At 34.2% G+C, this 22,688-nt stretch overlaps 1 protein-coding gene across 2 annotated transcripts in view; it reads right to left on the reverse strand.

Annotated features, from left to right (window-relative positions):
- Window positions 1-22,688, reverse strand: part of ARFGEF1 (ARF guanine nucleotide exchange factor 1) — a 76,937-nt gene that overhangs the window by 16,736 nt on the left and 37,513 nt on the right. For both annotated transcript variants that reach the window (XM_026691866.2, XM_026691858.2), the window contains exons 15-30: window positions 21,711-21,822; window positions 19,300-19,505; window positions 19,107-19,191; window positions 17,944-18,115; window positions 17,394-17,545; window positions 16,939-17,067; window positions 14,916-15,074; window positions 13,727-13,877; window positions 12,338-12,428; window positions 11,957-11,997; window positions 11,686-11,855; window positions 8,551-8,702; window positions 8,039-8,211; window positions 7,343-7,503; window positions 6,890-7,020; window positions 5,530-5,659 (exon numbers count right to left, since the gene is read on the reverse strand). In XM_026691866.2, the coding sequence (XP_026547651.1) occupies window positions 5,530-5,659; window positions 6,890-7,020; window positions 7,343-7,503; window positions 8,039-8,211; window positions 8,551-8,702; window positions 11,686-11,855; window positions 11,957-11,997; window positions 12,338-12,428; window positions 13,727-13,877; window positions 14,916-15,074; window positions 16,939-17,067; window positions 17,394-17,545; window positions 17,944-18,115; window positions 19,107-19,191; window positions 19,300-19,505; window positions 21,711-21,822 (2,215 nt within the window). The remainder of the gene's footprint in view (window positions 1-5,529; window positions 5,660-6,889; window positions 7,021-7,342; window positions 7,504-8,038; window positions 8,212-8,550; window positions 8,703-11,685; window positions 11,856-11,956; window positions 11,998-12,337; window positions 12,429-13,726; window positions 13,878-14,915; window positions 15,075-16,938; window positions 17,068-17,393; window positions 17,546-17,943; window positions 18,116-19,106; window positions 19,192-19,299; window positions 19,506-21,710; window positions 21,823-22,688) is intronic.

Genomic DNA, 22,688 nt, shown 5'->3' on the forward strand with positions numbered 1-22,688 from the left:
CAAACAGTGTTTGTGTTCAGTGTGTGTATACTCTGGGGCCCTTCCGCTCTCCTTCCCTTGCCTGGCTTGACTACTGCTGCAATACTCTTCTAGGGGTTAATTCCCAAATCCCTAACATTGGTTATGGGCCCAGAGTATAGTCTAACTAACCAGGATATAGCAGAGAGAGTTGGTGTGAGTTGCACATTACTGTAAAAACAAACTGTTTTAATTAGTTTAAAATAGTCAAAATATCTGAAGAGTAATGGCACAAGTAAATTTGTCACAACTGTCCATGATATCCAGGCTGGATGGAACAAACTATGTTTCATGGTCAATGAAATGTAGTTTACTTCTACGCAGAGAAGGTTTGTGGGACATTATAGCAAACCCACCAGATGTGAGTAGATGGGATCCTGCTGATGATGATGATAAAGAAAAGTTACAAGACTTTAAACTGAAGAATGAGCAGGCTTTATGCATCATAGGACTGACTCTCTGTGATCAGCAGCTTGTCCATATTCGTGGAGAAGAAAATGCTGCAAACTGCTGGGAGAACCTCAGGAAGATTTATGTTCGGGACAGTGTAGGAGCACATATAAATCTTACACGGAAGCTTTTTCGAACGCATCTTCAGAGGAATGGAGATATGTTAGTTCATTTAAACTGTATGAAGAGCATTTTTCAAGAATTGCAAGAAAAAGAGCTTATATTTAATGAACTGCAACAAGTCTACATAATATTATCTTCATTAGATCAAAGCTATGATGACTATGTGACTTCGTTGGAGGTATTGCCAAAAGAAAGCCTCTCATTAACCGAGATTACAGGCAGGCTACTAGAAGAAGCCAGAAGAAGGCGTGAGCGTGACGAGCTGAGAGAAGATAAGAAAGAAGAGAAATTATCTTCAAAGCTTGAAAGAAACCAGCAAAGCAAAGTAAAGCACCTGGAAGAAGAGAATTTATCTTCAACGGCATACACAATTAAAAAGTGTTTTAATTGTGGAGGCAGAGGACATTTGGCAAGATTCTGCAAAAAGAGAAAAAGCCAGAATATAAAAGAGCCAAAGAAAGCATTTGAACTAGCCACGTTTGGCAACTCTGATGTGAAGAACAATCTATGGGTGGTTGACAGTGGCGCATCCCACTGCATCACAAGAGATAAGACAAAATTTATAAAAATGTCTACAAGCTCTCAACATATATCTCTTGCCAATGGCTGGAACCTGAAAGCGAAAGGTCAAGGTTTTGCACGTTGTCCGTACATAAACCAGGATATAAAAATGTTGTATGTACCGCAACTAAAATTTAATTTGCTTTCAGTAAGGGTATTAGATAAATTAGGTTATGTAATTACTTTTAAGGATAATAATTGCATAATTGAAAAAGATAACAAAAGGGTAACTGCAGCTTTAAATGGAACATTATATGTATTAGATAATAGTAAGAAAGGGGAGGCTCAAACTGTATTTAATAATATAAAGCCTCATGAAGAATGTATCCATTTATTGCATAGGCGTTTGGGGCATGTAAATTTTAAAATGCTAAAACGTACAGTTGAGTTATCTGAAGGAATAAGGTTAAAATCTTGTGATAAATATTTGCGTTGTAATGTTTGCTGTGAAGATAAGAGCAAGGTATTGCCTGCAAATAGGCTAAATGGTTTCAAAACAAAAGAACCTTTAGAAGTAGTATTTGCAGACATAATAGGTCCAAAGAAACCCAGTATGGGGGGTGCTAGATATATACTGAGCATTATGGACCATTATTCTAGATATGGGTTTTGCTATTTAATGAAAAGCAAAACTGAAACATATCAACATTTTTTCAATTGGCTTAGGTTTGCTGAAAGAAAGTCTAAACGTCAACTGATAACCCTGGTAACAGATAATGGTACGGAATTTATTAATAACAAATTCCAGAACAGACTTAAGATAGCTGGAATAGAGCATAAGAAGTCTGCTCCATACAGGCCAGAACATAACGCTTTTATTGAAAGAAGAGGCCAAACACTACAGGCAATGGTTAGAACAATGTTAAATGATTCTGGGTTACCTGATTCTTTGTGGGGGGAGGCTACAATGTGTGCTAATAACATATTGAACAACGTTGTTAATACAACAACAGGTGAAATACCATTTACCAGATGGCATGGCAGGAAACCTGATCTAAGTTACCTGAACACATTTGGTGCACCAGCATGGGTGCATATTCCTGCACAACTCAGAAAAAAAGGGCAACATAGAGCTAAAAGATTTTTCTTCATTGGTTATCAGGCAAACCATAGGGCATATAGATTTTGGGAGAAAGGCACATCTAAAGTGTTATGTAGTGCTAGTGCCCAATTTCTAGAACATGAAGGATGGGAGAAATTAGAACAGGATGTCAATAAAGATGTAATTATTGAATCCTATAGAAATCCCATTAGTTATCCCTGTAACTTTAAAAATAAAGTAAAGAGACAAATACAGGATGAAATAGTGCCCATAAAGGAAGAAACAGATTCAATAGCTGAACAGGATGAGGAAGATGAACAGGTAGTAGTTCAACAAAGTCCTCCTGTAAGCCCTGTAATTCCCAGAAGAACTACACGTGTATCTAGACCGCCTGATAGGTACCAGGCTAACACAGTGTGCCAGATTAATCAAGTTCCTAATTCTGTTGAAGAAATTAAAAAGTATCCTAATAAGGAAAAAGAAAGTTGGTATGCAGCAATGAATAAGGAAATGAATTCATTAAGAGATATGAAAGTGTATGAAAATGCCAAATTACCTGTAGGAAAGAAATCCATTGGCTGCAAATGGATATTTAAGGTAAAAACAGATAAAGATGGTAATTTAATCCATAAGGCAAGGTTAGTAGCCCAAGGTTTTAGGCAGAATGCTAATGACTATGATGAGGTGTTTGCACCTAGTCTTAAGGCAGCAACCTTGAGAGCAGCTTTAGTGTGGGCAGCTAGTAAAAACTATATAGTTAACCATTTAGATGTGGAAACTGCTTACTTGCACGCCCCATTAAAACATATTATTTATATGAAAAAACCTGTTGGTATTAAAAGTGAAAATAAGGATAATAATGATTGTTGGTTGTTAAAGAAAAGTCTCTATGGTCTTAAACAATCAGGCTATGAATGGAACCAGTATATTGTAAAGGAACTAGACAATATAGGATTTAAAGCTGGTTTAGCCGATCCATGTCTGTTTAAGAAGGAGACAAATGGGAAAGTATCATTATTATTACTATTCACAGATGACATTGCATTGATAACTGAAACTAATGATGAAGCAAATAAAATAATAACATCATTAGGAAAGAGAATAAAGATCAAGCAATTAGGGGAGATAAAGAAGTATCTCGGTTTGAATATAAAGAAAACACGGAAAGGTTTTAAGATATCTCAGGAAGATAAGATAAGCAAATTGCTAAAAGATTACAAGATGGAGCTTTGTAAGCCGGCTAAGACTCCAATGAGTCAGGAGTTTAGCAACACTGATGTACAAAGCCCTGAGTTTGATAAGGTGATTTATCAATCTTTAATTGGTAGTTTGAGTTATATTAGTAATTGGTCTAGACCAGATATATCGTACTGCGTGAATCAGTTGGCTAGATTCAATTCTGCACCATGTGAAAGACACTGGAATGCAGCTAAGAGGATATTAAGATATCTTAAAAAGACAATGAATTATTCATTGTATTTAGAACCAAAGGGTGATTTAATTCTAAGTGCTTATGCAGATGCTAGCTTTGCATCAGAAAGAGACACTAGAAAGTCGACTTCAGGAACAGCCATAATGCTGGGTAATACATTAATAGGCTGGAAGTCAATAAGACAACAGCATATAAGTTTGTCTACTATGGAGGCAGAATTCTCCTGTTTATCATTGTTATGTACAGAGTTAATAATGTATAAACAAATGTTAATTGATATAGGTATAACAGTAGATTATCCTATAATTATACATGAAGATAATCAGGCAGCAATTCAAATGGCCACAAATATTGGAGTAAAAACAAGGAGCAAGCATACAGATCTAAGATACCTAAACGTGAGACAATCTGTAAGAAGTAAGATGATTCAGCTAGAGTACTGTATGTCGGAGGACAATTTAGCTGATAATTTTACTAAAGCCCAAGGTGCCAGTAAGCACCAGGAGAGTTGTGAAAAATATGGGATAAGATTGTAAAGGTATTATATATTTATTTCACCCAAAAGGGGAGTATGTTAGGTATAACATTGATACCAAATATGGTTTGGGTGAATAAATATATAAAACTTAGATATCATGGTTTAAGTGCTTATCACTTTAAGCACAATGCAGCAGGCAATTAGCCGATTAAGGGTGCGGTTAGAAGTTACAATATAAGGAAGCATTAGAAGCTGGAAAGCTTACTGTGAGTTTACTGTAACTGTGTCTGACTGTAACTGTGTGTTGCTGCGACTAACTGTGTGCTGCTGCGACTAACTGAGATTACTGACTGTGAGTGCCTGTGACTGAACTGTTTTTGTTTGCTACTGTTTGCTGAATATCCAGCGTTTGTTTCTCTGGAGAGTGAAACCGGAGGAGGATAAGATATCTTTATCGGCTGATAAAGATATTGCAAGGACTCTTAACTTGGACTATACTAGTGAGTCTTACTGGATGGAAATACTGTGAATGACTTAATGGACTGAATGACAATGCTTAAACTCTAACTGGATTAAAAACTATTTAAACTACAAACAGTGTTTGTGTTCAGTGTGTGTATACTCTGGGGCCCTTCCGCTCTCCTTCCCTTGCCTGGCTTGACTACTGCTGCAATACTCTTCTAGGGGTTAATTCCCAAATCCCTAACAAACAGTTATGAAGCTTCAGACTTCATTTGAACAATCAACCTCACACAGAGATAACTTCTTAATTTTAACTTAATGTAAATTATAATTTCTATGAAATGAACAGCTATCACAAAAGGAGTTACATATGGAAGTTTTGCCAAATAATAAGCATCCAGTTGTAAAATAGCACAATTAAGTATCTCTTCAAAATATCATTTTTGTCAAATTCCAACTCAACACTTTAGTTCACTTTTAACTGACATGGCCTAACAATAAAAATCAATGCATCTTCACTACTGGCCCTTGTTAACCGTCTGTCTTCATTTTCTCTTCCTTTTAATGCTAAAATATCCAAATGATTCCTTTTGCCTGAAGCTAAAACATCCTGATGATTCCTTTTGCATGATATTCTTAAAAATATCTAAGTTGGTTGCATGAGTAACTAATCATAACAGAAGAAACAGGAATTGAACAAGGATCAAAACAATGTAGAAAGAAAATGATCATTCCTATAACAATTCAATCTACAAAAAGCTTTAGTACATGACTATGTACTCAAAATCATCCATTATGCAGAAAAGAGCTTTATATAAAGCATGCCAATAAAGATAGCATGAAGTAGAATTTAAAAATGGATATCATACAGACAGCTCCCTGCTCAGCTTATGGGTATAAAATGCAACATGAACATAAAGGTTAATAGTAATAAAAAATGAACTGCTCTTATGTTATTTTTACCTCTGTTTGCTGTTCTGGTAACTTCATATTGTCAAATATTCGGAAGACTATTCGAAACAAATCCTGCCACCAATGCTTTTCATATGTATGACCATATGTTTTCATTATTTCAAACATAACCGTTAAACCTCTAAAATAAAAAAGAGTATAAGAAACAATTACCAATTAGATCTTTCAGCTCTTACTTTTAAACTATCGCTAAACATAAATTGATACAGTCAGAAAATGTAGGCAAATATCTTACAGGTAATATTTTACAGTAATAAGTCAAGGACTACCTGTAAACAACTCTATGTAACCTTCTAGAAACAACAATTACAAAAAAGAAGCTGAAAAGCTTAAAAGTCTGATAGAAGCATTTTATGTAGGCAAGGTTGCTTCATTCAATACAAAATTCGGGTGATATATGAAACTTGCTCTAATTAAAGTTAGTAGAACAGTCCCTAATATATTGGATTCTTGTATGCAATCCATAAAAGTATTATTGGTCAATATATTCATAGAAACTACGCACTGATTCAGACATTTTGTCATAATTACCAGACTTCTAGTCAAGTGATTATTATATATTGGGCTTATGAATTTGGATGCATATATCTTTGTTTAAGTCACCTGTAATTTTCTGTGCTGACATACAATTTTGAGAATTTGACCTATTCTCTCACCTCACATAGGTTATTGCTAAGTTGGCAACATTTCTATTCCAAAATATTAAGTTGCAAAGGGACTTGGAAAGAAAATGGAAGTTTATAATCATGGATTGATTACGTTTTAGTAGTGGAATTTTCAAATCCCAATTACTGTCCACTTCATAATGTGCTATTTATATTTTGGTTTGACTTGCTTACACTGCTGCTTAAATGCCACATGCATGAGAATAACCCTAGTTTTAAAGTACTACTGCATGATTTAGGTTTAGATTTCAATTTAAAGATTAGGCTGACTTTTTTTTATATAAACGACTAGACAGTCACACTCACATATCATATACAATATTAAATACTACATTCTCACCCACACATTTCATATCTCTCTCTTTCTTTCTCTCCTCCCTCCTCCTCCCTCCATCTCTCTTTCTCCCCCAGACCAATATTCAATAGAGTTCCAACAATTTACTAGAGTAAAAATGTCTTTAAAGCAAATACATGAACATACATGAACTATAAAGGTGGAATAAAAATATAATAAATTTGGCATGTATCCCCATTACTTTGTTTCTTTGCACGATGCAGTATCTTGCTGACAGTTAGATTAGTTATAAATAATGTGGCAATAATAATATATCTCATCTAGTACTTTCCAGGAGCTTACAACTAAAATATATACATTATAATGTTGAATGACAAATATGGATTGTTACCTGGTTCTTACATCTAATTTGCATCTATTGATAATACAGGACAGCTCAAAGAGAATTGGAAACCAGCCTCTCACCCACACCCTGTCTTCTGGAGCAACATTCATGTCATCACTAGTATATTCTCTGAAAGCCTTTAAAAGTAAAGATAGGTGTATAATGTTAGTTCTCTTTAGTTGTAGCATTTCTATGTGGATAGACAAAATGGTCCAAACTTTACACACAAAAAGTCTATTTCTAAACATAGAAGTATGATGGACCAAATTAAAAAATTAAGAAAAAAATAGAAGTTTACACAATAGAAGTTTTCAAAACAGATTTTATTATTTCAGGATAAATAAAAAAAAGGTTTCAAACATATACGTCATTTTATAACTGCTGAAATGTAGTTTTCAATATAGAATATAATCAACACCTGACACAAGTAATAATATTCTGACACAGAATAAACTGTACCTGAGGTCTTTCCGATACATATTTTGCACAATGACGAATAAGGCGAATAGCTTCCATACTTGTGTCAGGAAAAGCTGCATTACATGCAAATTCAGACAAGCATTTTACTGCATCCTGGAAGGAATCTATGGTTGCTGGGAAATGTTTTTCAAACACAATTGCTAAAAGAAAGAATATGTGTAATGTTCCAAAAAGTTCATTTTTAAAACAAGATATAATCATTACTACAGCAAAATAATGAAATATTGATAGCATTTAAGATAAACATAAGACATCAAATATCAATAAACATAACTATTACTTTTTAAGATTCCCTAAAACTGAAAATTATTATTGTGCCTTTGATTCAGCATTGACTCTTAGCTACTGTCTGGACAAGTCTCCGCAGTATTCTTAGCAAGACCTCAGTCCATCCCACCTCACAGGACTGTTGTTGTGGGGAAAAAGAGGAGCAGAAAGGAGTATTATATATATTCCTTGTCTTGAGTTACTTATAAAGTAATCAAGACAGGATAAAAATCTAATAATTAAATAAATTTTGGAAATAGTTTGCCACTGCCTCCTTCCTAGAGAGAGAGAATGATGGTTCCAAGGAGCTTTGTGCCTAAGGCAATGGAAGAAGCTATGGTGTCCCAGTTTCTAGGGACAAAATATTATATCTCTAGGAACTATTCTATAAATATTATTAGTACTCACTGACAATGTGGCCGGTAGTCTGAAATGCCAGTTCCACTATACTTTCATCCTGATCAGATGCAGCCAAATGAAAAACGGAGAAAATGTTCTTCCAACCTGATCGTATATTTGCTGCTTGGGAATTTACCATCTGGGCTATGCAACGGACAACCATGTCACGAATGGTTGGTGATCTAAAATGAATTTCACAAATAAATACATATACTGATTAAAATTGACTTAATTCTAGTACTTTGATGTAATCTGCAGCAACTTGTTTTTTCTACTTTTCTATGAAAAAGTCAAATATACCTTTAATATAAATATATTAAATTTAATTAGTATTGATAGACTTATTTCTTTCTTTTATTCTCAGTATTCCAAGTAATCTAAACAATAAACTATTTTAATTAATACTGTACAATGTATTGAATCAAATACATCAAGAATTATAACAATATAACAAAAAAGGAAAGAAAAACCAAGAAATTGATTCATTCCTTGTGTTTAGATTTCAGAATGATTGTCAATACCTATTTCTCTTCATGATGTGTTCAAATGGTCTTAAGAAATCCTTTTGGAAACGGAAATTAGCAAGTTCCCCTTTTTCTAAGAACTTCATTGATAATTGCCTTAAGGAATCTACGGCAAAAATAGCTACATCTTCATTGGGATTACAGCCAACCTAGCAAAGCCACATTAGAAAGCACAATGAAATACAATGTTAGCTATAAAAAAAATGAAAACAGCCTTCTATAACGAATATAACCTACATGTTAAATCTACATTTGACAAAAACATTACAAAATTATGTAAAATATCACAATGCTTAGTATTTCTTTCCAGCAACAATGTTTAGTAGAATAATTTTATTGCTGTCTAAAACTTCAGTATATAATTGCAGTTCATAATGCAGCAACGCACATCCTAAAAGGGTTAGTGTAATATGGATGCAACCTTTGGCACACTGATTGCCAATACAATTCTAGGCCCAACTGTGATTGTTTTCTTATATATAAAGTTGTCTCTCCCAATTTGAGAGACACAGGTATAGCCTGATACTGAAGGTCTCTATCCTATATGAACTGAGGAGGGTGGGTGCTCTTTTTTGATGGCAGGCCTACGTCATAGAGCAATTTTCCTGAGGTGTGGAGTCTTCAACTCTGCTTAGCTCTTGTGGGACACTAAACATCTTTCTGTTCCCGTGGGCTCTGGGGACTACTAGTGCGGATGGACTCCTATGAAAATAGTATGTTTTGATTATTTATATTTCCTGGTTATCTTCTTTTTTGGTTATATTTGTTGGATGTGAGAGTTAATGAAAAGGTAACAAAAATAAGTCCTGCTTTGAGCTTCCCCAAAGATGGACCGCTGACCGCGATCATGCACAGCTATGGTTCGTACTTTGGCGTCGGAGAGCCCCAATCCTTTGGATTCGGGGCAGAAGCTACCTCGTAGGGGTGGCGGAGGAAGGGGAGACCGTCAGCTGGGTAGAGGGGAGTCGCAAATCCCCTCCCCAGCTTGGCAATTGCTCCCTCCCGAAGATGGTCTAAAATGGCCACCCTGAAGGGGAAGATTAGACTGGAATAAGATTGTGCAGGAGAGAGAGAAAGAAGCAAAGCAGCAGGAGGTACGGGACGATATAAACAAATGGAAGATACCCCCAGGATTAACATTTCAAAGAATCTTTAAGAGATGATCTAAGCGGCGAAGAGAAAGAGAACAAAAAAAGATGTGAATTGCTTTTGATAGCTTCGGGGCTTCGAAACCGCAAAAGGTAGAAGCTGGAGAAGGAACTATATAATCAACTTGGATAAGTATACTTTGATTTTATATTGGCACTAATAAAGCTGAACTATAGACTGTTAAAGAGGAAATTTAATATCAACTGGATTTGATCTTTTTCTTGTTGGAAAATTGTGGTTTAAAAAGCTCTGAATAATAGAGAAGAAAAAAGAAAAGAGGGGGTGAAGACTTAGCTTAATAAGGAGTGCCATCTCAATTAAACTAAACTTGTTTTTCTTTTAAAAAACTCATTTCTTGAAATTGCATGGAAATTGATACAATAAAGCAAGAACTTTGAAAAATTGAAACACTGTAACAAAGAAAGAATTAGAAAGATTCTGCCTTTGGATTAGTTGCTGATTCTGACATGAATTTGGCACTGGATTAGCGGAGACTTAAAAACTTGAGAGGAAGAAAAGTTGACTGTTGGAAATAAACTTTAAAGATACTATTTGGATTAAATTGCGAATTAGAAAGTTGTAAAATGGCGATTTCTCTTCTGGCATTAAAAATGGAACTCAGAAAAATGAAATAAACACTACAATAACGAGGTGAATCGCTGGGTTTTGCTTTAAAATTTATTGAAAATGTGACAGCAGAATATGAACAACAAAGACAAAAGGCAGAAGAGGAGGTGGAGCAAATCATAGAAGAGACCATCTTTAGTGATCATCAAGAACCAAGAACTCTTGAAAGAAAGAAGAAAAGAGTTGGAAATAAATACAGGAGATTTAAGAAATTAAATAAAAAGGGGAATATCCAAAAAATTAAAAAAGGGAAAAAGAGTCAGCAGAAATTCAAAGGGCGAAAGGAAGCTATAAATAGAGAGAGGGATAAAAACTGGAGTGAAAGAACAAATGAAAAAAGACAGGGGGGAAGAAGGGACAAGAAACAGGATTTGGAAACAAAGAAATATGGGAATTGTAAAAAAAATGGGGAAATGCTTAATTGGACACAGAGATAATGGGTGATTATTATATAGAAAGGGGATTCTGCAAGGTATTGAGGGGTAATATAAATAAATTTATAGTTACAAAATAGGGACATATAGACTGACAAGATGGAAAAACAGAATTGTTATTTTTTGGATAATGGAATCTAATGCTCTTCTTCTTTATGTAGAGAGATAATTGTAACAAATAATGGAATAAGTATATTAGATATATTGAAATATTTTTAAGATTGGAATGTTGGCTTTTTTGGTTTAAATATGAATTGAATAATTAATGGAATGTGTGTATTAAATATATGGAAATAAATGAAATGATATAGGAAGAGAGCTGAAATGGAATTAACTTTAGGGCCTAGGATTGTTTTACTGTTTGAATGAGTAGATTAATATGCCCTTTTTGGAGACGGGAAATTTAATGAAACTTAAAAGGAGAAAAATCATGCAGAATCTGATTTATATATGCTATATAGTTTTAAAGGGATTATTAAGTTTAATGTTTTAGGTAATAATGTAAAATGTTTTAACGAGATTTAAAAGGGGTGAAAATAAATAAATTTATAACTTAGAGGTGGCGCACTTATATTGAGATTTCAGGGGGGAAACCAATTTATAGAAGAAGTGTCTTTTTTTAAAATTAGAATTTAAGATGAAATATACAAATGTGACAGTTAAAAGTACTAAAGTATGATTATGAAGTTATCATAAGTGAATTAAATAATGAGATAAATATTTGTAATAATACAATAAAATAGAAAATGTATAAGAGCGCTGTTAAGATAAGGAATTGGATATAAAAATTGAATATGTAATTATGCTCATATTTGTATGTATATGTGAAACCTGTAATCATGCTGTTCACTAAAAAGAGTTTAAAATATGGAAAACTGAATAAAACTTGTTAAAAAAGAATATATAATATACTCTGACATACCTTATTGAAATGATCTCCAATAACTTCCCATATTCTAGACCACTGTAGCCTTATTCGCCCCATGTTATAGTAAGAAATCTCTACTATTTTTTGTAGGCTGAACATCCGGGGATGAGTTGCAGACAATAATTCATCCATAGAAACAGCACAAAGCCATCTGACGAAATCCACTGTTAAATCCAAACACAATCTACTTATTATTTCTAAAATGCCAATTAATTCATTCTTTATTACAGAATTTATGTTCAACCATATCTAAACTAATGCTTACCAATAGCATTTCCATCTAGTCTAGTAGATCCTGTAAATATTCTGCAAATAGAATAAAATTGTGCAATAATTTTTGTGACATGTTTTCTTCAGTACAAATTAGGTTACAAAAGAATTATACCAGTAAATATGAAGGGAATATTACAATTTCTACCTCTGAAAATAGGTATGAAGTTAAAAGAAACATGAAAAGAAAAGAATATTTTCATTTCACCACTCTCATAAGTATGCAAACATATAGGTAAACCACCCAAATGGTTTAGTTTTCCTTTCATTTTAATTTTTTTTACAATGCTTTATAAATATGACTATGCTACCACTTGTACACTTGAACAAAGAATACTATTTTCTAGAGAGCAAATTCTGATGCTAGATAAATTACCTGTCTACAGCAACAACAACACTTTGTGAACTAGTTTCTCCAATAGATTCTTGAATACTTGCAATCTGCTTCCAGTCCATATTTCCTCCAACTGTAAAACACATCATTAAAAAAGAATATGGATTGTAAGAGAGAAAATTTACTCTGTAAATAATTAAAGGTATGTTTACTACATTACTAAAATAGCATTGACAAAATGACTGCTACCCAAATTTTTTTTACAAAAGAAATGATATATTTGAAGTTGCATATTAACCCCATATTGTCTATTTATTGCTAGATGCAGCTACCTCGCAATACTATGAATAAAGACTAAAAGGATATATTGAACTTATTTCCATCTAATTTATCATTATTTAAAAATTAAACAGTAGCAGAGCAGAAGAAATGAGTCACTGATGGAAATAAGTAGGCTGATCAATGTTACAGCTTTTTGAACTCTAACAAATAAAGGCTATTTCTATTGCTAGTCTAATTGAAGAATGCCCTTATTCACAAGAGCACGCAATAACAGAATCAGAATATCAGAACTGTGCTTTACACCAATGCAGCTAGCTGTCATAAGTAAGGGAAATTATGCCAGCCACCAGTCACACTAATTAAAGATCTTCTGTCCCTTGAAGTAATACAAGGATCAGTTATGCTATGAAGGTTTACAGGATTAACAATTCTAATCAGCACCAAAAACCCCAGCAATATATTAAAAGTTTTCTGTGAAGTGCATTGCTTGGGGTTGAGGAAATTTTCAGTTTGCAAAAATGGAAGGATAATTGAGCACTTCATCCAAGGCTGATGAATAAGGATCTAAAACATGACCTTAGGACAGTTTGTTAGAAGCTGATAATGTGCTTGGTGCTTGGGATTACATAATGTAATTTAATAGCAGAGGAGAATAAACATATGTAATTATTCCATCTATGTCTAAAAATGATTTCTTTATGAACATTACTTTTTACCAAACACTTTTCATATTATGGAGATGTTCCTACATAATCCCAAATCATTTTCCCCTGAACATTTTGTTTGTACAACCATTCCTCAGTATTTCCTAATAGTATCAGCTGTTGAATTACCTTAGTGGATTAAAGCTAAACTGTACATGCAAAGGGCGTGTCATTTTTGAAACAGTAAATATGAACTGGTTCCTATTCACCCTTTTCTAAATAAGACATAGACGTGGAGATTCTAGCAATATTTCCCTCTAGGTATAGTACTAAAATGAGATGCCAATAATAAAGCTATTTAGAGACTAAAAAGATACATTTGTAAGTATCACAATTCTTCCACATTTTATTCTTTCAGAGAAAATACACTGACGTATTTATGTCAAAAATAGGTATTATGTTGTTAAAGAAATTGTTCCACTCAATTAGGAGTTACAATACATACCAAGTCCTAGGCTTGCAAATTCATCAGGAGCCTGATCCTTTGTTCCTGTAAATGAACCTTCTCGGCCTCTCACAGTCCCAGATATGTAACGTGGTTTTACTCCAGTACCTATTAATTGTGCTAATTCAAGCTGACTGATGCATTTCAAAATCTTGAATTAAGAAAATAATGCTACAAATTAACTAAACAATCCACAAAGGCTCATGTTTTAGAAATAATTTCACTACAGCTTAAAAGCACTATAGGTAGCCCTCAGTTAACAACAGTAATTGGAACAAAACTTTCTGTTGCTGAGCTATTTGGTCATAAAGAGTAATGTCACATGACTTTATTGTTTAGTGATAGCAATCCAGGCAACCCCTACTGCCATCATTAAATGAGGCTCGCAAGTCATTAACTGAGTCCCAGGTGGCTTTCAAGCAGGCTGGCAGGTAGGTAAAACATGATACAAAATGGCAGAGCCAAGTTTAGCTGTTGCTAGGCAGGGGAGGCTATGTGAATGGCTTGCAAGGCTCGATAAAAGCATGTTGGAGCCTGGAGTGGCTGTTGCCAGGTGGGCACATGAGAGTAGCCCATGAGTGTGGTGGGGCTGCTGAGCCCCACCCCCAGGAAATGGTTGAACGGCCTGTGAGATGCAATGCAAGAGCAGCAGGGTTGGGGTGGCTGTTGCCAGGCCAAAGGAGTGTGAAGAACTTACTGGAGCCACCTGTGATCTTCCCAGCCAGCTTCTCCATTGACTTTGCTTGTAAGAATTGAATTCCTTATTGTCATTGTACGTATATACACAGTATACATACAATGAAATTCATAAGAAGCTAGCAAAGAAGGTTGCAAATGGCAATTATGTGACTGTGGGATGCTGGAAATATTATACGTGTGAGCCAGTTGCCAAGTGTCCAGATTGCAATCATGTGACTGAGGGGGTGCTGTTTTGTCTGGAATTTCAAGGTCTCTTTTTTCAGCATTGTCACAACTTTGAACAATTGCTAAACAAATAGTCAATAAGCAAGTAGTTAACCATCCAGTTTCCTTTTGGAGTTTGCTTTCCAATAGGCAATATTAAGCAAACATATGACAGTAGTGTAATCTTATGTAATTTAATTAATTTTATGTAATTTAAATTTATAATAATGTTGCATTTAATATTACATAATGTCAGTTATTATATATATTTGAAAAGATAATCTACCTCATGCCAAGAATTTCCCAAATAATTTCCATCGGTGTGAGCCACAGTAATTAGTGTTTTTATTGTGTCAATATTCTTCTGCTTCATTTCAGTTATACCAGAACTCACAGTAAGTAAAGTAAATCTTGCTAGTGCTTGGACATAAGCATCCATCTCAAGCTATAGAGAGAAAGAAATAATCTGTTTCAGTTTCTTAATATTTATTCCATCTTATAATTTTTAAATATAATAGTTCTGCGTACATAGAAATCAAAGTGAAAACTAAAGCAAGCAAATTAAGGAAAGTGGATGAACTAAAATTGGCTGCTCACATTTTATACTCAAAAATGCATTATATAGATAGTACTTGTGTCACGACCACAACTGAACCCCAAATTTCTGTTGCTAAGTAAGACAGTTGTTAAGTGAGTTTTGCCCCATTTTAATCACTTCTTGTCCCAGCTGTTAAGTGAATCACTGACGTTGCTAAATTAGAACCATGGTTGTTAAGTGAATCTGATTTCCCCACTGACTTTGCTTGTAGCAAAGGCAATCATATGACCCCAGGACTCTGCAACCGTCATAAATCAAGTGTAGCATGTAGTATTAATACATGCCAGTGGCCAAGCATCCAAATTTTGATCACATGACCATGTGAATGCGGCAACAGTTCTAAGTTTCAAAAATGGTCGTCACTTTTTTCAAGATACTACTGTATCTTCGAACAGTCACTAAACAAATAGTTGTAAGTCAAGGACTACATGTGTATATTTTATCTATTTGTTTAAAAAAACATCTTCTCAAATCTTAGATCTTATCTCTTTATTTCAGTTTTTTCTCTTTCAGTTCTCTCCCAACCTCTTTATTATTTTCTGCAATTCACTGAATTAATCTCATATAATTCACAAGTCACCTCACTACCAAAATTAAATGTTTTTCTCAAAAAAACCCGTTCAACTTACTTTCCTGAGTTACTGTCTACTTTCCCTAATGAAAAGCACAGAACCTGGAAAGGTAGTCAAAAGTATGATTTTTCTCTAACTGAAAATATTTTTGAACGTTTGTTGGTGCTTTGCTTGTTAAAACAAAACCTACCTACCTGTGTTGGGATACATTGTAATATAACTGTTGTGTGTCAATTTCATTTATGAATAAAATTAAGGTGCAAGTTTATAAACTTAAATACATGTTATAATATGCAAAATCTGATGGGACATGCAAAATCTGATGATTCAGGAACAGAATGAATGGAGACCTCATGAATGTTCTCTCTGATCTAGGTCAAACTTCCTATATTTGTAGCCCAGCAGCAAATGGATAGTTTCCAAAAGTAAATTCTCTGAACTGGAAAGTCTGAGGTGTTCCAGCTATTGTGTGCAAAACAAAGAGGCCTGACTGGGAGTCAGATCATTCCAGTCTATCTCATACCACTTTCAGTTTTGAAAAATTATTTCTGGAAACCATCAAATACTGTTTGGAATGGCATTAGCCAAAAGAGATTAGTATGGTCCAAAATAAATGAAGCATTATTGAGATGTTAGTGTCTGGTCTTGCATTAACAAATTCTGTGCATCCACATAATACTGGTATGATTTCACTTAGAAGGTAAAGGTTTCCCCTATCTAATTGTGTCTAACTTTATGGGGCCATGCTCATTTCCATTTCTTAGCTGAAGGAGCTAGCATTATCCAAAGATGCTTTCGTGGTCATGTGGCTGGCATGATTATATGCTGAAGTACAGAGAACACTGTCCCCTTCCCATGAATTTGCATGTTTTTTTAACTGCTAGGTTGGCAGGGGCTGGAGCAAGTAATGGGAGCTCACCTTGTCTCGTGGCGCTCAGGTCTCAAGCCCAGGCTGTCAGCTTTCCAGCTGACAACCTCAGTGTCTTTAACCAATAACCTTATTACTTTGAAGTTAGTACACATAATTGGTTTGAAGTTAGAAATTAAAGATTGCTTTCAATTTGCAAAACTACCTTTAATACTATTTACTATTCTTAGAACCAAAACTTGTTCTATGAAACTTTAGAATTTAGTATTACCTGGATACTGAAAATGCATGCTATCCTGATTGCACAACGAATTCCTTCCAGGCAAAGAGAGGCAACTTCTGTGTCATCACAATCTTGCAAACCCACACTGAATGCGGCTAGGAATGGTGTCCAGGCTAACTAAAAAACAGAATTTAAAAAATTGTATGTCACATTTTAATATTTGACAAAATATATACCCCATGCAGAGATTCATATAAGCATGTGAGTGTGTACCTGTCTGTGTGTGTATGAGTGAAAGGTTGATAAAAATGTAAGCTTCTCTAACTCATACTAAAAATACAATTTAACTTATATTATCAAATTTATAATACCATACTGTTAACACACTTTGATCTGCCTAAAATTAAGAACCAAAAAGATCTATTCTTCAGATGATTTGAAACTGAAAAATGTTAACTTCCCCCTATGAAATATGCAACAATGAGAAACTTGAAAAGATTTACCTTGAACATGGGTCTTACATGTTCCAAGTGTGTTGCGCTTGTAAAAGGAGCTTGAACGTGGCTTACTGCTTCCATCAAAGCTTTAGCTGTTTTAGCCATTTGCTCCATTTCTAAATTATAAAGTAGTCTTCTCTGCTTTTCACTAGCTACACCTGCAAGCAAATTATTCGAATGAAATTATTTACCATTCATATCACAAAGAATATTGAAATCATTTAACTATATTCACATCCAAACACTTTAAATAAAGATAATCTTTTGTCGTAAACTACATTAAATATTTTGCTATTTGACTTTTTATTTAACATTCTTTTGGTAGCTATTTATGTTATCAATAATCAAAGAAGCTGTTCTTGAATATGTGAAGGCTAGAGCTGATACAACATACAGTGACCTAGGCAGTTATCAGTATATCAAGGTTTGCCCATGTAGGACTACTACTACTGGACTGGCTGCTAGTTAGTTTCTGGATGCAATTAAAATCATCAGAGTACCAACCAGAAAGAGCCAGCAATTATCCTGTGAATAATAGTCTTCTGTAGATACTTACTTTGTTTACTTGTTTTTGTGGGTATTGTTAGTTCTTTTGTTTCCTTCATTGAGATCTTCTTTCCTGCTATTTCATTATAAATAGCTGACAGATATTCTTCAGGAAGATCCTTACTATCATTGATACCTCTGTTCATCTTAATGTATTGTTCTTTGGTCATTTTATTCTTTACCTAAAAGTTAGGAGTAACATTCCAGTATTATAGATAAAAGAAAGAAGTTTTATTAAATTAGAATTTATGAATGCTAATCAGAATCTAGTAGAAGATAAATCAGAGACTAATTTGATCTAAAGAAAGAGGTTGCTAATCTACACATTTCAGTATTCATTTTATTTACTACATCATGCCATATTTTAGTCTTATGACATTACAGTGATAGTGCTATATCATTGTGGCTATACAGTTAGTATATTTGTGGCAGTACCCACAACTTTTTAGTTTGTATTTAAAGACATTTTTATTCAATCTGGATAAAAAAATTGTATTAGTGAAGCTGTTAGTAAGGAACTTTTTCAATCCTGATGGTCAGGTTTAAGAATTCCTGCTCCCAGAGATTTGCTTTGCAATCTTTTTGGTACCCGTTGAATACTTCATTCTTCTTTCATGTTTTTTATTCTTTCGATTTTAAAAACATTTTATGCTTTTTAGATCTTGGCAATTTTGGTGTGTTACTTGGACTTTGCTCTTTATACATTTTTTATTATTTAAGAATTTTGGAATATGAACCTTGAACTTTGTGAACTGCCACAAGAGGCTACTGAACAATATGGAAATGTAATGAATACATAAATACTATGAAAGCATCTGATTGTCTATGCACAAAATTAATTCATCCTTCTTTTAGGAACAGCTAGAATGGAGTTTCCAACTATTTTGTACCTAATTCCCTGCTTTTGACAATCTGCTTACAATTTGTAGATAAAAATAATGGAAACAGAGGTAATTGAACACACAGAAAATAGAACTGAAACTTCAGAAGCAGAGATTATTTGCTACTGAAAATGTGTACCAATTAAGGGAGGGGAAAATGAGATAAGACACAACAGAAATACTTGTTTAAAGACAGCATTAATGACCAAATAAGAAGGAAAGAGTAGTAATGGAAATGTCTATATGTTTAATTCTTCATTTAAAGGCATTTTAAGAGATTTATAAAACATACCTGTGGGCTATGGAGATCTGTTGTCAACATAATAATTGAATACGCCAAGACATATGCAGTGTCTGCACTAGCGAACAGAGTTTGCCTGTAAAAATAGATGCAGAAAGAGAGAGAACAAAATATTTTTCCCATTATCTGGTTTTAAGAAACATTTTCCCATTATCTGGTTTAAAAAAAATAGAAAATTGCTTACCCTTGATTACATTCCAAGTATCTAGCAGCAAATTTCTCCATTAATCTATCTATTTTCTGAGCCTCTCCTGGAAGACGGAAGCCTTCCAAAAACATACGCAGAGCAGAAACAAAATCCTTCGCAGAAAAGTCATGCTGATCCACATATGCATACATAACTTCCTTGTTAAATTTATCATTGTCTCCTAGAAACTCTCCAACTTGAGTCTAAAATGAAAGAAAAACAGTGAATTCCATATAGCCAAAAGAAGCAACATATTACTGGTTTACTGTGAGGGCTTCCAAAACTGTGGTAGACAGACAGACAGACAGACAGACAGAGTATAAGTCTTAGATCTTTCAGGTTCTATATTACAGGCAGTACTTGACTTACAAACATTTGTTATTGACCATTTGAAGTTACAATGGAAGTGAAAAAACTAACTTATGACCGCTTTTCATACCTAGGACCATTGCAGCATCCCAGTGCTCATGTGATCAAAGTTCAGACACTTAGCAATTGGCACGTATTTAGGATGGTTGCAGTGTGATCACTTTTTGGTACCTTCTGACAAGCAAAGTTAATGGGGAAGCCAGATTCATTTAACAACTGTGACAAGAAAGGTCATAAAATAGAGCAAAGCTCACTTAACTGCCTTGTTTAGCAACAGAAACTTTGATCAATCACTGCTGTAAGTCAAGGACTACTTGTATTTCTTCTGTTAGAAGAAGGCATGAATTCTGACTTAAGAAACATGTACTGTAAGACAGAGTACTATCAAAAAGTAGGTTTTTGTTTTTGACAAAAAGAGCATTGTTGCTAATTCTGATTATATTCTCTGCTTTCAAAGAGTGGGTGCTATCTTTTCTTCTTAAATGTTCAGCATTTTCTGGAACAAGTACCTTGAAAGGGGACAGAGAAAACCATCACGGATCCGCTGTTAGACCCCCTGCAATTTGCATACCAAGCAAATAGATTGACAGATGATGCTGTTAAATGGCTTTGCACTACATCTACAACATCTTGAATCTCCAAAGACCTACGCAAGGGTCTCTTTGTAGACTTCAGTTCAGAATTCAATATCAACATTCCAGACATTCTTCTAACTAAACTAAATTAACTAGTGGTACCTGAACACACTTTTTAGTGGACATAAACTTCCTAACAGACAGGAAGCAGCAGGTGAAGCTAGGCAGAATCACCTGTACAATGCCTGTACAATTAGCATAGCCCACCCCCCCAAGGCTGAGTGCTTTCGCCACTCCTCTTCTCCCAATATATCAATGACTGAATCTCAAATGATCCATCTGTTAAACTACTAAAGTTTGCAGATGATACAACAGTGATTGATCTCATTCGAGGCAATGATGAATCTACATACAGACAAGAGGTTGTACAACTTGCCTCGTGGTGCGACCAGAACAATCTGGAACTGATCACACTCAAAAACATAGAAATGGTGGTAGACTTTCGAAATCCTCCCATACTACCACCTCTTACAATACTAAACACAGGAGCAAGAGATCTTCAAATTTCTAGGTTCTACCATATCTCAAGACCTAAAATGGACACATAACATCAAGAACGTCATCAAAAAAGCACAACGAAGAATGTTCTTTCTTAACTCAGAAAGCTCAAACTGCCCAAGGAGCTGCTGATACAGTTCTACAGAGGAATTATTGAGTCTGTCATCTGCACCTCTATAATTGTCTGGTTTGGTTCTGCAAACCAACAAGACAGACACAGACTTCAGAGGATAATTAGGACTGCAGAAAAAACAATTACTACCAACCTGCCTTCCATTAAGGACCTGTGAGTCAAAAAGAGGGCTGTGAAAATACTTACAGACACCTCACATCATGGACATAAACTGTTTCAACTCCTACCCTCAAAACGTTATAGAGTACTGCACACCAGAACAACTAGACACAATAACAGTTTTTTCCCCGAAAGCCATCACTTTCCTAAACAAATAATTCCCTCAACACGGTCCAACTATTTACTAAGTCTGCATTACTATTACTATTAATCCTCTCATCATTCCTATTACCCATTCCCTCCCACTTGTGACTTTATGACTGTAACTTTGTCGCTTGTATCCTTACGATTTATATTGACTGTTTCCTAGTATAATTTGATTGCTTATTTGTACCTTATGACTATCATTAAGTGTTGTACCTTATGATTCTTGACGAATGTATCTTTACTTTTTATGTACACTGAGAGCATACGCAACAAGACAAATTCTTTGTGTGTCTAATCACACTTGGCCAACAAACATTCATTCATTCATTCATTCATTCATTCATAAAGTCTTTGAATTATAGGAATAAGCCAATAATTGGAATCTAAGATTACTCATTAGTCTAGATCAAATAATGATAATTAGGTTTATAAAGGCAATTTTATTGAAAATGGACTAGTTTTCTTACAGAGTCTAATCTTTCTTCTTGATGCAAGAACTGGGCAATATCTTCAGAAGTAATACCAAGCATTCCTTGTTCTTGTAGATACTGAATTCCTCTCTTTGGCTTCTTATTAAATCTGCACATAAAGTATGTTAATTAAATGCTGATGGAAAATATACATTTTCATATCAAAAGAGCATTCAGAATAGCATAATTATTTTAAAATAATATAAATATCAAATTAATCTTTCTCTTGCATCCCAAAGTAGAAGTTTATGATAGAGGCTGTTTCCATTTTTCTTATTTTAATTTTTTTTTAATATATTTGGAATGAATGTTTTACATGAAGGACATAAAAGATCAGGAATGTGTAGACCTTCATAGAAAAATTTAATGCCAAGCTAAAACTTTCCCATCATAAGATGCTTTGCCATTTATCTAACTATTTCCCTACTGCACAGAATCAAATACAACAGCACTTAGGATTCTAGCATAGTCAAAAAATAATTACCAGAAATCAAGTAATTATACATCATTTAATTCAATTGAGCATGCTCTACAAGAGGCCATACCTGAAAATGATCCTGATGTGTCTATATAGTTAGTATGAAAACTAACTATAACTATGTAATACTGATCCTTAAAATTTTTATTTAGAAGCCTAACAGTTCAGGGCCCAATTCAAATACTGACATTAACTGATAAAGTCCCAAGTGAATTAGATCATAAGTTTTAGAAAACTGCTTCCTCTAATATATCAAATGCCTACATCAGCTGGGGGCGATGTACTGCTCTTAGTCTCTCAAAATTTATCTGTTTTGATCTGTCTTTGTGATAGTAAGGAGTATAATATTCTTGATGGGGATTGTGACACTCTCTGCCAGCAAAAATACAACTAATCTTTAGGTTTTCTAATTTTTATAATAATTGAAGAAATGTCTCACTTGAGGAGAGTAACTACTGCTCTAAAATCAGACTGTCATTTGATTAACTTATTTTGAT

This window comes from Notechis scutatus, chromosome 3, assembly GCF_049901735.1.
Source record: "Notechis scutatus isolate UNSWTSFEM ecotype Mainland chromosome 3, rNotScu1.2, whole genome shotgun sequence".
NCBI classification, from domain to species: domain Eukaryota; kingdom Metazoa; phylum Chordata; class Lepidosauria; order Squamata; family Elapidae; genus Notechis; species Notechis scutatus.